At 36.4% G+C, this 17,472-nt stretch overlaps 1 protein-coding gene and 1 long non-coding RNA gene across 10 annotated transcripts in view; one reads left to right on the top strand and one right to left on the bottom strand.

Moving 5' to 3' along the window:
- LOC110145730 (uncharacterized) overlaps positions 1 to 16,462 on the bottom strand; it is a 28,523-nt gene extending 12,061 nt beyond the window's left edge. Inside the window, exons 1-2 of the long non-coding RNA XR_002316299.2 lie at positions 16,155 to 16,462; positions 5,528 to 5,573 (exon numbers count right to left, since the gene is read on the bottom strand). This is a non-coding gene — a long non-coding RNA (uncharacterized lncRNA). The remainder of the gene's footprint in view (positions 1 to 5,527; positions 5,574 to 16,154) is intronic.
- Positions 1 to 17,472, top strand: part of TCF12 (transcription factor 12) — a 390,369-nt gene that overhangs the window by 361,928 nt on the left and 10,969 nt on the right. For 6 of the 9 annotated variants that reach the window (XM_020906146.2, XM_020906150.2, XM_020906148.2 and 3 more), the window contains 3 exons: positions 7,386 to 7,500; positions 8,556 to 8,718; positions 15,601 to 15,833. In XM_020906146.2, the coding sequence (XP_020761805.1) occupies positions 7,386 to 7,500; positions 8,556 to 8,718; positions 15,601 to 15,833 (511 nt within the window). The remainder of the gene's footprint in view (positions 1 to 7,385; positions 7,501 to 8,555; positions 8,719 to 15,600; positions 15,834 to 17,472) is intronic. The other 3 variants (XM_020906149.2, XM_020906151.2, XM_020906154.2) reach the window with 1 other exon arrangement.

Raw genomic sequence — 17,472 nt, 5'->3', positions numbered from 1 at the left:
GTTTTCAGCAACATGGGTGACATTAGATGCCTGCATGTCTTAACAACTGTGTTTTTGTTTTCTAATATCAGAAGATCTTAAAATTTAGGCTTTTTTAAAATTAACTTTTGTTGCTGTTGATAAACTAATAATTGCAAAAAAATTTATAAATTACTGAATTCATAGAAATTTAAGCAGTATTTTTATCACTACTAGTGATAGTAGCAAAATAATTTTAATATTATAATAAGATAGCATTTGTTGTAAATATAAATTATTTGCTGAAATACCATCTATCCTTATTTGGAAGAAGGACTTACGAATCAGTGTCTTGGAATCCTAAGTTTGTCTCAGTTGCAATATGTGCAATTCTTAGTCCTCACCTCTTAATCATTTTTAATTCTTCATTGTTAATAGCTCACTGCTCCTACTCCAGTTTATCTGCTACAATATTTGATATATCTCTGGATCCTCTTAAATAAATGTAGAGTTTGTATGAAATGGAGCTTCTGTCTTTGGGAGGTTGTTTTTATCAACTTTGGATACAAGTTGGAAAAGAAATTTTTCAAAATCCAGTCTTCCAAAGCCATATAAAAACCTAGTACACTTTAAAAGGACTTGTAGAGAGAAAAATTGTTTCACTATATATTGCCCTGAAACTTGTAATTAAGAAAGTAGCTTCCATTATATCCACTAGGAATATGCTGCCTGTTTCAGAGTTGCCAGAGATATTCTTTACAAAGGAAAAAAAACTGAAGGTAATCTAGAAAAAAAAGAGTTCTGAAACATGAGGTGAGTCTAACGTAGTCTGAGAAGCAGCACCAGTGCTGCAGCAACTAAGCCCAAGCTATCGCTTAGTTTATCTATCAAGGTTTTCTTTCAGTTTTTATAACCTCCTTAGAGGACACAGAGCTGGGGAAAATCTGCCAAGATCTGCTATATCCACCCCATCCAGATGTAATCACTAATGAGAGGGAGATGCAGATGTTTCTGCCAGGCCTACCTTCAAATATTATTAACTGACAAAATCTGACAATGTCAAGTGAGTCAGTATTAAATTCCCATCCTTCTGAAATGAACTTTTTAGCTGTGAATACTCATTTCTTAGTTTCAGCAAAAGACCAAAGGATAGAATGAAATTAAAATCACGGTCAGTCAGAGACTGTCCCAGCTAAGTGTTAGGCATATTGTTGAGGAAAATTTATCCTGTTAGCTGTTATTCATGTCTGAGGGCTTCCATCAGTACTACCAGGAGCCTTGTTTACATGCTTTTTTCATGTTCTGAGAGAGTGTGTGATTTGGAGGACATATTGTAACTATTCCCAGCCATCTCCAAGAGTTAATCTCCTGCCTGTATGTATCTCACCTTCATGTATTCTAACTGTTCATGACTAAGAAATGACACAATTTTACATTCTGGAAACACTTCTTTTTTTATCTTGCTTAACTTTCTGGTAGTTCATGTATTTTTCCTCTGTATTAACATAAATTAGTATTTTGGGGGCTTCCCAGTTGACTCAGATGGTTAAGAATCTGCCTGTAGTGCAAGAGACCTGGATTCGATCCCTGGGTCAGGAAGATTACCTGAAGAAGGGCATGGCTACCCACTCCAGTGTTCTTGCCTGGAGAATTCCATGGACAGAGGAGCCTGATGGGCTGTAGTCCATGGGGTCGCAAAGATACTTTTCCTCTGTATTAACCTAAGTTAATATTTCTTAGACCCCTAAAAATGGAAGTTTACATGGCCACAATTACAAAGTAACTGCAGAAATAGCAGTTTATCAGCAATTCTGTATCACCATTTAGAATCTGTAAAGTCAGCTTCCCTCAATATTTAATTTTCATCATTCCATTTATTTTTCTGTAGAGAGTAGAACTAGTCTGCTAAACCTTTCTAGGAACTCCATAGAACATGCAAGTAAAATTTTTGATGAAATGGATTTTGTTCTCATAGGCATTTACCATTTTAATTCCAGGTTTTGAATATGTTACTTTCTCGCCTAGCATTATAAACAAGAAGAGCCAGAAACTTTTTCTGTAAAAGGTCAGATAGTAAATATTTTCAGCTTTGCAGGATATATACTCTGTATCACAGTTACTTAACTCTGATTCAATAACATGAAAGCATCCATAGGTGTTAGAAAAACAAATGGGTGTATCTGTGCTTTAATAAAGCTTTATTTAAAGAAAGGGCCTCCTTTATTAGTTTTTAAAAAAAAAAAAAAACAGGACCAGATTTGGACTACAGACATACTTTGCCAATCTCTAGTTTAGAACATAAATTAGCTTCCCAATGTAGGAAGTGAGAATTAGCAGGTTTTTGTTTGTTTTTTTTCTTTTCTTAGCACCTATAACTTTTTTTTATAATTCATTTCAATCAATAGTTTGGGAGTTTTGTGATGTAGTTGGAATATTTGAGGTGAGCCAGAATTCACTGAGAATGGAAGAAGAGGACTCAGTGGCAGGATAAAAGTAATACAGAAAGTCCTGCTCTCAACCTTCAGGTGCTTCCAAGATTACTAGTGCTATGAATTCTACATGGGCAGGTTAACCAAATAGTCTCCTTGATCAAAGAAGTAGCTTTGTTGCTGAGAACCTTTCCTGACATTTTTTTCAGTTATAACAAAAGTATGCCAGTAAGATCATCTGCAGCTTTTAGTAATGATTTGTAGATACATCTGTCTTTCATAGATGAAATAATTACTATTTTTATTACTATTTTTTATTTCACACAAAGATAATAAGACTACCACCTGCCACAAATATTAAAAGGAGTCAATATCAGGAGAGCTAACTTTGTTCTTTATTTATTTGTTCATTTATTTATGGCTGTACGGGGTCTTCGTTGCTGTGCAGGCTTTTTCTTTAGCTGCAGCAAGTCTGTCAGGTCTTTTTCATTAGTTGCCAGAAGTGGGGGCTACTCACTAGTTTCGGTGCAGGGGCTTCCCACTGCGGTGGCTTCTCTTGTAGAGTATGGGCTCTAGGGTGTGTGGGCTTTAGTGGTTGCAGCTCTCGGGCTCCAAAGCGCAGTACTTGTGACACACAGCCTTAGTTGCTCCATGGCATGTGGGTTCTTCCTGGATCAGGGATCAAACTTGTGTCCTGCATTGGCAGGTAGATTCTTTACCCCTGATCGTTTGTTTCTTTTAACTGAACAAACTTGACTAGCACAAAAGGTTAGGATTAAAAGAGATTCCAACCACACAAATAACATTTTAAGTATCAATATCCACAAAAATTAAATTTCCTGAAGATTATTATATCCAAAAAAAAAAGCTAGTAAGTGGATAATTCCTATTCCTTCTCATTTAATTAGTGTAGCCAGTCTGCCCTATTTTTAACATTTCCTCTTACTTTTGAATAGGGTTAACATTTTCATTTACTTAATTTCTTATTCCCTTTCAGTATTTTTGACAGTTTCTCCATATCCTCTTAATCCAAATATGAAATTAAGGCTTTATCAGACACTGTTATTAGAATGTGATTGAATCATTTAAAACACAAAATCAGGATTTTTAGAACTACTGAAATGTGACCACTGGACAGACTATAGTTTTGCTCTCATTTACTTAGTGTAAGAATGAACTCTTGGAATAAACTGCTGGCTGAAAGAAATAATGTTAATAAGTGGAAAACTGAAAAGGAATGAGACTCATTGATTTCATTTAGGCATTACAAAGAGGTTTCAGCAATATAAAGTTATTGTACATCACATCTGTTTATGGCTGTAATATCTAAAATACCAAGGCCCAATGAGATAGCTCTGTAATAGCTCTTTTATCTTTAATACAAAGTACCCAGTTATTGTTCAGACCATGATTTCAACGATTTTGTTATAAATTTTGAAATTTAACTCTGGCATGTCTTTTTTTTTTTTTGTATTGCTTGAATTTTTTGTTGCTTAAGCTATAGTTAGAAGTGTGTGTCTTGTATGAAAGCAAATAATGTTCAACTGTGGAACTTACAGCTACCTTACATAATTATTTTAAAATATAAATCATACCTGATTTCTAAATCCTAAAGCAATTAAACTATATTTTTCCTAGTTTTAAAAGATTTAAGATTGTTATTAAAGACTAACAAATAGAGTAATATTTTTATTCAAGATTTTAAGCACTTTTTGTCACATATCAGAGTAAATTTGGAATTATTTTAGCCATATGTTTGAACAGTAATTTAATTAGTAAAGGTTTATATACAGTAGAAATTGTGTGTGTGGCTAAACTAAAGGAGTTTGGTTTTTAACTGTACTTTACTTTTTCTAACCAATTCTTTCCTAAATGGGCAACTTAAATTTTTTTTTTTTTCATTAAGAACACATTATAGTGCTTTTAAAGCATTTTGATGCCTTTTTTTTAATCTCAGAATTGTTTAAATGTCAACTTTTAGGCTTGAAAATCAGACAGCTTATATATTTACGGAAATAACAAAAAGAATTCTTCCAAGTTTTAGCATAAAACCCTCTTCAGGTAAAACAAAATACATACAGTACATAGAGATCCTTTTATTAGTCCGTAGATTGATAGTGAATAAAGTTAAATCACTAGTATTCAGTGAATAGTACAAATTGAACAAATTATTAGGATAGAATTCAGAATCAGAGAGGAGTTCATGCTGAATATTTTTCAGTCTGTCCCTTAATTCACAAGACCTCTTATTCATCAACTAATGAGATTTAACATCTTTCAATTGTGGGTGTTGAAGCCATTGGCCAAATTAAATGAAAACAAGTCCTTTGTCGGATGCTCCCACAAAAATAAGGCCATACATAAATTGTAAAGGTTCAGAATGTAAGATGACGTCATTTAATGGAATGGGCCTTTTATTCTGAAATGGAGCTCTTCATAATAATCGAGATTTAGAGCATAGCAGGCCTAGAAGTTTTCTTTCCCCTGCTAGTCCCCCAAGAGAAGCAGCCTGTCAGCTGTATGCTAACGAGATGAACAATTAAACAAGGTCCTATCTGGCTGGCCCCACAGACTCTGAGCTCAGACAAAGAACTGTTTATACACCTGTTGCGTGTGTGGACAGAGCGATTTGAATGCGTAGCTGCAGATTAAAGGGAGGACATGGGAGCCAGGATGAGCATTGGTTAAAGAAAACTGTAAGAACTGTGAAAGTCAAATTCTCCAGAAAATATATGAGGCCCATTTGTAAGGGGAATCAGGTTACAAACAAAAAGTTCCTGCTAACTTCATTAATATGAAAAACTCCAGACTTAAAGTTTTTGCTAGTCTGAGACCATTTTTTAAAGGTTCAATTTTTTCAAGGTTGCTGTGAGAGAATATTTAGTTTGTAGTATTCCACAGAGACAAAGATATTCACTGGCATTTTATATCCCAAAACAAATTGAGTAACCTTTCTGATTTTCCTTCAGGGAAAAGCAAAATCCCTAAGGTTTATTGTTTAGATAATGATCCTTTGTCTGCCAAGCCTTTCATCAGAAAGGAGGTGATAGAACATTTTTATTAGTTGAGATTCAGAAAATCAAAGAATTATTTATACTAATAAAAAAAAATAAGAATTTCACAGATGCATCATCACTTACCACTCAGTGAAATTCAGTTTGTTCAGTGGTATTGTCTTCTGAAGCTCTAAAATAGGTTTCACAGATAAAATACATAGTAAATATACTTAGTTTAAATTTTAAAAGCCTATTTTTTAAAATACTTGGTATGATAGCTCAAAATACTATAGAAGAGCAAAATTAGCACATATTACCAAAGATCATAGGAAGTTTTAAGTCCACATTATAAATACAAACATAGAGTCTTTTAGCTTTTGCTTTATCCTGCAATGATTTCCTCAGCCAGTCAAAAATTACTCTAGAAATACATTATCTTTAAAATAGGCTGAGGCTCCTAAGTTCCCAAAGAATTTTTAGCTATGTGTTGTATCTGTATCATGCCTATTTTTATAAAAAGGAATTTTGAACCAACGTTTCCCTCAAATCATTCAAGAAAGCAACCTATGTGTTAAGAATAAACATGACTAGGATTCCCTCGATATAGGGTATCATAAACTTTTTAAAAAATAATTTCCTCTCTTGAAAGTAATTTTCACACTCTACTTCACTTGTTGTTAGGTTTAGTTCTTCAGATTTTTCTCAAGATTTTTTATTGGCGGTATGTTGAGGTTCAGTGTAGAAGTAAAGGTTAGGGGATAAGGGAAGATTTCCTAAATGGTAAGGGTGTAGAAAGCTACTTTGTTTTCTGTGGTCCTTTCCCAGCTTTAAGATTTTATGATTCTAATGAGTGATGAATTTGTGTGGTTTAGAAAAAGGATATAGTCAATGCTTGATCATCCAGGGGAGTAGTGACACACCTACTAATCTTCAAATAATTTTAAAAGTAGCTGTGGAATACATTAAATGGTTTTTGTTGTTATTGTTGTTGTTTAACTACATTAAAGGCAAGAATAAAGGCAGAGGACAGACATTTCTTCAAAAGTAAGGTGGAAGACCTGGTATGTTCTGATCAGATCCACTACCAATAGACTGCATTGCCTGAAACTTTTGTTTCTTTTGTTTGGCTCACAGGAAACCAGAGGATAAACTTGCTTAGGGATATTTATATTAGGGTAAAATCCATACAAAGTCATGAAAGATAAAAGCTTTATTAATTACTCAAGAGGGATTCAAAGCATGGTGTTTTACTGGGATTGAAGGATTTGTTGAAAAAAACAGTGGTTCTCATGTATAACTCCAGACAATAAATCTATTTAAGTAAAGGCTTAATCTTCTAGTTGACTCATCTGCTATTGTTCTAATAAAAAGCTTCATTTGTAACAGTTTTTCTAAAAATACTGCATTAGCTAAAATTGTATGCCATACCTTCTCAGTTTAAGTTAACTCTGACTTGTCTGATTAAAACTGAGAATAAAAATAAATGGCAATTTTGGTTCCTGGAAATGTACAACTTACTAAATTATTTTAATTTTGTATTGCTTTTGCTGCTCTTTTAATTTTTTTTTTAGAAGAAATACAAATTCATGGATACTTTAACATATTTAAGTAGTATGTAGAATAGGTTTTCAGATTAACTGATACAAAATAGAGCTTATAATATGCTGTGCTCTCTCAAAGAGTCGGGCATGACTGAGTGACTAAGCGTAGCACATAGCATATAGAGTGCTTTATCTCTGTTAGCTCATTTGCTTCTCATAGCAACCCTCTGTGGAATATAAACTTTGAAAGTTAAAATTTTTTAAAATATTTTTTAAAAAATATTTTTGCTCAGAAACAGTACTACTACTATCAAGTCTTTTACAGTTCAAAAACCAGAAAAGTAGCATCCAAAAACAATTGCTAAATTTAGATAAATGGTACTGTTTTCTCTCTTAAACCCAGTGAAAGAATTTGAGCAGTTACTACCCCATGAACTTTTTTGTTTGTTTGTTTACTTTAGGTTGGAACTCATCGAGAAGACTCTGTCAGTCTCAATGGCAATCATTCAGTCCTGTCTAGTACGGTCACTGCTTCAAGCACAGACTTGAACCATAAAACACAGGAAAATTATAGAGGTAACCGTATTGTTGGTTTTCAGCAGTAGTGCAGACAGAGGTATCATTTGGAGCTCTGTCGGCTTTTTCACAGTCAAATTGACATCTGTTAATCAAAAGTCATCTTAGGAGAATTCCAAACAATGGTACTACTGCATGAATGTGCAGGGTAGATATTTAGTGTTCAGTACTTTGATCGGTTTAGCTGATCCAATTATAGATGTTTATTGGTGGATGGAACCCTGTGCAAACTGTTGTTCAGTGTTTACTGGTCATCTTCTTAGCTTCTTTTCTTGTTTTTTTTCCCCCTTTTTTGGCTGCACTGCAAGGCGTGCGGGATCTTAGTTCTCCAACCAGGGATTGAACCCACACCCCCTGCAGTGGAGGCACAGAGTCTTAAACTCTGCACCAACAGGGAAGACCCTGTCCTGTCTCTTTTTAAATCACTTCCCCTCATGGCTGTCTTCATGGTCCCTAGAGGCAGTGAGAAAGCTATTTCTGGGTATATTTGGAGTTCTGAATGATAGTAGATGTTGTTTAGAAGATTATAATTTAGTTGGAGAGACAGATAATTCTTGTAAAAAGCAAACTACGGCCAATGTTACAGTAGACCTTATTAATAAGTACAAACATATAGGTAATAAAAGACCATCAAAGTAAAGTTTTCCCAATTATGTTTAACCATGATACCTGTTTTATTCTGTTTGTCTAGGAAAATGTTAAAGCTTATTTCCTTTACCTTGGCAGCAGCTTACAAGTTGGTTTCTAAAATGCATAATGTTTCTCATACCTTGTTTAATTTTTAAATGGTACCTGAAAGTGAGCATTGGACTCACCATCAGGGTCAACCTTGTTTGTTTGTTTGTTTTAATACAGAAGCTTTAGAAAGCATTTTTTTCTAAAGTTTGTGGGCATGCTCTTTGCAACTGTCAGTAGCTTATTCTTTTACATCTTCAGATATCCATCATTGCTCTAAAACAACTAAGGATATTTGCCATCAAGTAAGCTTTTTACTGTGTTAATTCTAATTCACAGATGAGTCTGGATGTTTATTTTGTTCTTTGCCTCTTTGTTAGGTGGCTTGCAAAGTCAATCTGGAACTGTTGTTCCAACAGAAATCAAGACTGAAAATAAAGAGAAAGATGAAAACCTTCATGAACCTCCTTCATCAGATGACATGAAATCAGATGATGAATCCTCCCAAAAAGATATCAAAGTTTCATCTAGAGGCAGAACAAGGTATTTGTTACCATCCAGGTCATATTTCACTCACTTGCCACGGGTGAAAAGTGTCAGCTGTGTTCTAGATACTGTGTTGGGACTTTTATGTCTGTCATCTCATTTAATCCTCACAGCATCCCTAAACAGGATACATGTGAAGCTTGATTCTAAGTTTGTTTTCCATGTTTCCAACAATATTTTAGGGTCTGCCTGTAAAAAAGAATTACTTTTCTCCCCTAAGTGCTTATAGTCTGTATGACCACTAGAGAACGAAATAGCTAAAACAAGTTGAATTGTACAAGTGTAGGTAGTGCAATCTGTCAATAATTATTTGAATATATTATTTAAAGTATATTAAGTATATCATTAATATATAATAAATTATGTTATATATTGTTAAGTAAGTATATTATTTTAAGTTAAGACCTCGTCTATGATTTAAACCTGCAATTGGCAAACTATGGCCCCTGGGCCATATCTAGTTTATTGCCTGTTTTTATAAATAAAGTTTTGTTAGAACACCGCCATGCACCGTTTATTTACATATTGTCTGTGGCTGTTCTCATAGTGCAGTGGCAGATTTGAGTAGATCTGAGAGATGGCCCACAAAGTTGAAAATATTTACTGCCTGGCTCTTTATAAAAGAAATTTGTGAACTCATGTTTTAAACAATAATATGAAAAGAGTATGGAAAAGGAAGTACTCCACATGCAACTCCACAAGTTGTTGGGCAAGGAGTTCTAGAAACTGGACTTGACTGCTTTGAAATATGGATATTGACACATAATGAGATTAGTTTCAAATGATTTCTAAATTCTTCCATCAGGTTTTTCTTTTAGTTCCACATGAAAAGAGATAATTTATTTGTGATACATCCTCCTCCTAGTCTTTTTTTTTTTTCCTCTGGTGGCTCAGTGGTAAAGAATCCGCCTGCCAATGCAGGAGACACAGGTTCAGTTCCTGGGTCAGAAGATTCCCTGGAGGAGGAAATGGCTACCCACTCCAGTATTCTTGCCTGGGGAATCCCATGGACAGAAGAACCTAGTGGGCTGCAGTCTATGGGGTCACAAAAGAATCAGACACAGCTGAGCACTCCATGGTACATTCTATTTCTTGGTATATATCTATTTATCAGTAATAGGTATATATCACATATATTTATATTTAAAACATTGTTCTTTGGGACTTCCCTCTTGGCTCAATGCTTAAGAATCTGCCTTCCAGTACAGGCGATGTGGGTTTGATCTCTGGTTGGGAAACGAAGATCCCATATGCTGCAAAGCAGCTAAGCCCACATGCTGCAACTAAGGCCTGACACAGCCAAAGAAGTAAAAAAATTTAATTGTTCTTTGTGTTAAAGTATGGTACAAAGGAAATTTCAGTAAGTATGCTAGGTTAACTAAAAGAACCAGCATAGGCCTTCCCTAGTGGCTCAGCCGTAAAGAATCCACCTGTCAATGCTGGAAACACGGGTTCGATCCCTGATCTGGGAAGATCCCACATGCTGTGGAACAACTAAGCCCATGTGCCAAGAAAAGCCACTGCAGTGAGAAGCCCGTGTACTGCAACTAGAGTAGCTTTTATTGCCACAGCTGTAGAAAAGCCTGCCCAGCAACAAAGACCCAGCACAGCCAAAAAAATTAAAAAATAAATTAAAAAACAAAAAACCAGCATGGTCCTTTCTGTCATTCATATGTTTAAAAGTTGTCCTTTTATATTTGACAGTCTCACTATTTTCAATACTTGAACGTGTCTCTTGGAGAAAATTAAATCTTACAACCTAATACTACCTATTTTTTAAAATAATTCTATCATTTTAATATGCGTTGTATTCAGTTGTGCAAAGGCATGAAGAAGACAAAACTGGGTCAGGGAATCCCGAGGCCACTTCTTTGAGGCATCTTAATTCTTTCAGTTTCATGATTCAAATAGAACTTTAGGGGAATAATTTATACCTCTCCTCATCATTCATCCTTTCATCATACAGGTCAGCAAACTTCCTGTGTGAAGGGCCAGATAGTAAATATTTTAGTCTTTATGGGTCATGCAGTCTCTGTTGCGATTATTGAACATTACCATTGTTGCATGAAAGCAGCCAAATACATAACGGATGGGCATGGCTCTTCCAATAAAATTTTATTTACAAAAACAGGTAGCTGACTCTCGGGCCAGTTTGCTGAGCTCTGTTATAGGTCATCAGAAATTTGAGAATGCAGTATAATGGGTTAACAAGAACTATACTTGATAGTTAATAGTAAATTTAAAACATGGCTTTGGACAAAATAAGGCTAACCTGGATTTGAATCATGGCTTCACTACATTTTGTCAAATGACTATGGCAGGTTAGTAAAACTTCCTGAGGTTTGGTTCCATCTTAAAGGAAGTTTTCTATTTAGGATTCTTGTGGGAATAAACTGAAAATTATACATATAAAGCTCTTTTCATACTATCTCCCATGCTGTAAGCGTCACTAAAGGTACTAATTTATGATGATGATAATTTTATATATGTGTTGTTGGTTTTCTTTCATGAAAACCAACTACCTGGGTTCTTTTCTCCACTCTACAACTAATTAGCAGTCACTAGGGAGGTCACTGATGTTGTAGTGGTTCTCAACCCTGCACCGCCGACTCGTGTAACATTTTAGAAATGCAGGTGCATTTCTGACCCAAGCTCACTGCCCAAGCATCCCCAGCAGTGGGACTTTTGAAGACTGTAGAAGAACTCCTAAAGATGCTGATGAGTGGCCACATTTGGAAACCTTTGGGCTAGATAATCTGGAAAGGTTCCTTTGAAGTCAACAAGCTAGTGATTCTCTATTATCAAAAGAACACTTTTATGTTTTTCTTGACAGTTAGGAGTAAAAATCTGTTGTCTACTTGTTCTTTATTAAAGTACTCAAGGTATTAGAAAGGAGGTGGAACATCGATTCTTTGTGCACAGATTTTCCAGATTCTAAGAGACTCTACCCAGTAATTCCTGAAATGTTTAATATAAATAGAATTTTCTAGAAGTTATTCCAGAGCATTTTTCTCAATATTTTTCCAGCTAATTAGTCCATTTTCATTACAGAAATTTGAAAATTATAGAAAAGCACACCAAGAAAACACAAAAAAAACACTCGAATTAACCGCTGTTTAATTTTCAAGGAATATCTTTTTTCCATAAATATAGTTTAAATTGAAAATAAACTGGATATAAGTTTTATAATTTCAGCTTTTTAAATTTAATAATATATTTTTAACCTTTTCATCTATCCATGAGTATTTTCTGCAACATCTTTTTTCTTTTTTTTTTTTTTTTTTTTGCTTTTAGATAGCTTTATTGAGGTTTAATTCAAAATATAGTAAAATACATCAATTTTAAGTATACAGTTTTTGTCCTTTGGTAAATGTATATGGTTATATACATAAATGCCATAGATATTAATATATATCTAGATATTAATAATGTAGAATATTTCTGCCAGCCCAGAAAGTTTCCTCATACCCATTTATAATCAGTCATCTTCTGTCATCCCCTGGCAGACATTGATCTACTTTCCCTTACGTTAGGTCTTTTCTAGAAGCTCCTGTAAATGGAATCATACAGCACATGTAGTCTTTTGCTGCAAAATCTGCAGCTTGGTTTTTAGAGGCTGTATCAGTTCAGTTCAGTTCAGTCGCTCAGTCTTGTCTGACTCTTTGTGACCCCATGATCTGCAGCACGCCAGGCCCCCCTGTCCATCACCAACTCCCAGAGTTTACCAGAACTCATGTCCATTGAGTCAGTGATGCTATCTAACCATTTCATCCTCTGTCGTCCCCTTCTCCCCCTGCCCTCAATCCTTCCCAGCATCAGGGTCTTTTCAAATGAGTCATCTCTTCGCATCAATCAGGTGGCCAAAATATTGGAGTTTCAGCTTCACCATCAGTCCTTCCAATGAACACCCAGGACTGATCTCCTTTAGGATGGACTGGCTGGATCTCCTTGCAGTCCAAGGGACTCTCAAGAGCCTTCTCCAACACCACAGTTCAAAAGCATCCATTCTTTGGCACTCAGCTTTCTTTACAGTCCAACTCTCATATCTGTACATGACTACCGGAAAAATCATAGCTTTGACTCGAGGGACCTTTGTTGACAAAGTAATGTCTCTGCTTTTTAATATGATGTCCAGGTTGGTGATATCTTTCTGTCCAAGGAGTAAGCGCCTTTTAATTTCATGGCTACAATCATCTGCAGTGATTTTGGAGCCCAAAAAATTAAAGTCAGCCACTGTTTCCACTGTTTCTCCATCTATTTGCCATGAAGTAATGGGACTGGATGCCGTGATCTTAGTTTTCTGAATGTTGAGCTTTAAGCCAAGTTTTTCACTCTCCTCTTTCACTTTCATCAAGAGGCTTTTTAGTTCTTCTTCACTTTCTGCCACAAGGGTGGTTTCATCTGCCTATCTGAGGTTATTGATATTTCTCCCAGCAATCTTGATTCCAGCTTGTGCTTCTTCCAGCCCAGCGTTTCTTATGATGTACTCTGCATATAAGTTAAATAAGCAGGGTGACAGTATATAGCCATGACGTACCCCTTTTCCTATTTGGAACCAGTCTGTTGTTCCATGTCCAGTTCTTTTTTTTTTTTCCATTTATTTTTATTAGTTGGAGGCTAATTACTTTACAATATTATAGTGGTTTTTGCCATACAGTGACATTAATCAGCCATGGATTTACATATGTTCCCCATTCTGAACCCCTCTCCCACCTCCCTCCACATCCCATCCCTCTGGGTCACCCCAGTGCACCAGCCCCAAGCACCTGTCTTATGCATCCATCCTGAACTGGCGATCTGTTTCACGCTTGATAGTATACATGTTTCGATGCTGTTCTCTCGGCTCATCCCACCCTCGCCTTCTCCCATAGAGTCCAAAAGTCTGTTCTATACATCTGTGTCTCTTTTTCTGTCTTGCATATAGGGTTATCACTACCATCTTTCTAAATTCCATATACATGTGTTAGTATACTGTATTGGTATTTATCTTTCTGGCTTACTTCACTCTGTATAATGGGCTCCAGTTTTATCCATCTCATTAGAATTGATTCAGATGTATTCTTTTTAATGGCTGGGTAATATTCCATTGTGTATATGTACCACAGCTTTCTTATCCATTCCTCTGCTGATGGGCATCTAGGCTGCTTCCATGTCCTAGCTATTATAAACAGTGCTGTGATGAACACTGAGGTACATGTGTCTCTTTCAGATCTGGTTTCCTCCGTGTCCAGTTCTAACTGTTGCTTCCTGACATGCATACAGTTTTCTCAAGAGGCAGGTCGGGTGGTCTGGTGTTCCCACCTCTTTCAGAATTTTTTACAGTTTATTGTGATCCACACAGTCAAAGGCTTTGGCATAGTCAATAAAGCAGAAATAGACGTTTTTCTGGAACTCTCTTGCTTTTTCGATGATCCAGCAGATGTTGGCAACTTGATCTCTGGTTCCTCTGCCTTTTCTAAAACCAGCTTGAACATCTGGAAGTTCACGGATCACATATTGCTGAAGCCTGGCTTGGAGAGTTTTGAGCATTACTCTACTAGCGTGTGAGATGAGTGCAATTGTGCGATAGTCTCAGCATTCTTTGGCATTGCCTTTCTTTGGGATTGGAATGAAAACTGACCTTTTCCAGTCCTGTGGCCACTGCTGAGTTTTCCAAATTTGCTGACATATTGAGTGCAGCACTTTCACAGCATCATCTTTTAGGAGTTGAAATAGCTCAACTGGAATTCCATCACCTGCACTAGCTTTGTTCATGGTGATGCTTCCTAAGGCCTACTTGACTTCACATTCCAGGATGTCTGGCTCTAGGTGAGTGATCACATCATCGTGATTATCTGGGTCATGGAGATCTTTTTTGTACAGTTCTTCTGTGTATTCTTACCACCTCTTCTTAATATCTTCTGCTTCTATTAGGCCCATACCTTTTCTGTCCTTTATTGAGTCCATCTTTGCATGAAATGCTCCCTTGGTATCTGATTTTCTTGAAGAGATCTCTAGTCTTTCCCATTCTGTTGTTTTCCTCTATTTCTTTGCATTGATCGATGAGGAAAGCTTTCTTATCTCTCCTTGCTATTCTTTGGAACTCTGCATTCAGATGGGTGTATCCTTTTCTCCTTTGCTTTTTGCGACCCTTCTTTTCACAGCTATTTGCAAGGCCTCCTTAGACAAGGCTTTGGATTTTTTTTTGCCAATTCGTCCTTCAAAAAAAAATGTTCCAGTTCAACCATGTTTTAAAATCATCACCACTGATGGTAATATTTCTTTCTGGAACAGAAAGTAGTAGTTTTCTGAGATACTTCTTTCATTCCGTATCTTAAGCTTTTCTTCCTCCTCCTCAGTGGACTGGGGAAAAGAATGTAAGAACATAAACTATAATACATTACTATAATAGGACAGTGTTTCTCAGACGTTAATGTACATATGAATCTTGTTAAAATGAAGCTTCTGATTCAGTAGGTTTTCAGTAGAATATGAGATGCTATATTTTTAACAGTAATGCAACACTGTTGTTACAGTATGTAAAAAGTGAAGTTTTTAAACAACAATACTGATGCTGCTAATCATATTTGGAAAAGCAGGGTGCTATAATATGTGGTCATTCAAATTATATTTATGAACTGTTTCACTAATTTGAAGAAGTCTTTATGCAGTAATGTACAGTGAAAATACATTTAAATGTATGTGGTATAATTTCAACTATATAGTTATATATTTACATCAAGGAAAGATTGAAAATTAATACACAATATTTAAATGTAGCTGTTACCGTTTGATAAAATGTATAGGTCATTTTAATTTTTATACTTTATAATTTTGTGCAATTAGTGTATCTTACTTTATAGGGAACCTAATGGACATTGTTGTTACTTTCTTTTCCAGCAGTACTAATGAAGATGAGGATTTGAACCCAGAACAGAAGATAGAAAGGGAGAAAGAAAGGCGGATGGCTAACAATGCCAGAGAACGCTTGCGTGTACGAGATATTAATGAAGCATTCAAGGAGCTTGGTAGAATGTGTCAGCTTCATTTAAAGAGTGAAAAACCCCAAACAAAACTCCTTATTCTTCATCAGGCCGTGGCAGTCATCCTTAGTCTAGAACAGCAAGTCAGAGGTAAGTAGGTTCAACAGAGACATGTAACTGTTCTGCTTCTAGCGGGCAGACATTAGTGTGTCCACTAGCTCTTCGCTTGGGCAAGTTGTTTATGTGTTCTCCTAGTCCTCCTGCCACTGCATCATCTAGATCAGGTTTTCCCTGGTTCTCTCACCTATGTCTCACTATGTTGGTCAATATCTGTAGCTTCAGTGCTTCCCACAAACCAGCAGAGAACAACGCTATCAAACAGTGCAGTGAGCAGCCAACCTGCCACTTAGCATTAGTGTCTTGTGCCTCTTTGTTCTCATTGACTCTGGGATCCCACGCTCCTGAATTTACCTGTCTGCACATGTCCTTCTTCCTGCTCCTTCCTGTCTTCCCTACTTTCTGTAGCCAGTTTCTTGCCTGCTTTCCCCTGGGGCATCTGTGAGGCCCTGCTGGTTAATAGGATGTTTGGCCATGGCCTCTCTTCGCTTTGCCTCCTATGACTGTCCTCTGTATGCATGTCAGTAAGGTGTCAAGAGTTGCTTCATTGATCCCTCATCAGGAATGCCATGCACTTCTTGGATGAATGTGTACTGGCATGCCTGTGTCCCTAAGGACAAAAGTGTGCTTTACACAGACCTATCCACTGTTGACTCAGGCAACTCTCCCAACTGTTACTTTGATGGAATCTTTGGCAGGGGGTGGGGTGGGGGGGGCGGGTAGGGGGCACAGCACACTGCGTGCCTTTTAAGGTCTTAGTTCCCCAACCAGAAATTGAGCCCAGGCCATGACAGTGAAACGTCCAGAACCCTAACCACTAACCCACCAGGGAACTCCTTAATGGACTCTTAAAGAAACTTTGAAACTTTTTTTTTTAACAAAGTGTTTATTGCGCATCTCCTCTGTCCCAGGCAACTATGTTCTAGACCATCTGTTATCAATTAATACAAGCTTCCAGCCCTTGAGCAGTTCTATCATCAAGCTTGCTTTTTTTGCGTATATATCTTCTTATTCGAAGCTACGAATGCCTCATCCGAGGCTCCTTTGCAAAAAATTTATAGGTTTTGGCATTTGGTTCCAGACTCCATCGCTAGCCTCTCTCATTGAGAGCAACTTTTCTTCCTTATTTATTGGGTATTTATATGATACTTTATTTAAAGAAAGTTGGAAAAGAAAAAAGAGTAGGAATGGACAGATGCTTGATAACTACAACAGGAACCCTCAGCACTGATCATAGAAGGAATATTCTTTCTAAGGAAGCCAGAGTTAGAGAATTTGAACACATTTTCAGAAAGACATACACTAGTAATTAATTCATCTATTTTTTTTCCTCCAGTGTTTTTAATAAATAAGAAAGATCAATAAGTAACACACCTACCACTAAAACCAGATGCTTGCTCCTGTTGTCTTAAGACTTTTGAAGTATCTGTAGAGTGTAGATGTTGGTGAAACCTGATTTTATGCAATCATTTGTAAGATCTGACCTTGTCTTGATTCCATGCAAGCCCCTACTGTAGAAAACCTTAGTCTCAAAGACTGTCTAATATCTCGACTTATCCAGCTGCCTGCTAACTTCCTGGTCATTGTTAGGGGTACTGACTTTTTCACACTATTCTGGAAAACTCTGTATAAGGAGCCGTTGACCGACTAGAATGAATAAAACTTAAGTACA

The sequence above is a fragment of the Odocoileus virginianus genome, chromosome 6 (assembly GCF_023699985.2).
Source record: "Odocoileus virginianus isolate 20LAN1187 ecotype Illinois chromosome 6, Ovbor_1.2, whole genome shotgun sequence".
Lineage (NCBI taxonomy): Eukaryota > Metazoa > Chordata > Mammalia > Artiodactyla > Cervidae > Odocoileus > Odocoileus virginianus.
Note: the sequence above shows the minus strand (reverse complement) of the source record. Positions and strands in the feature narration are given on the sequence as shown.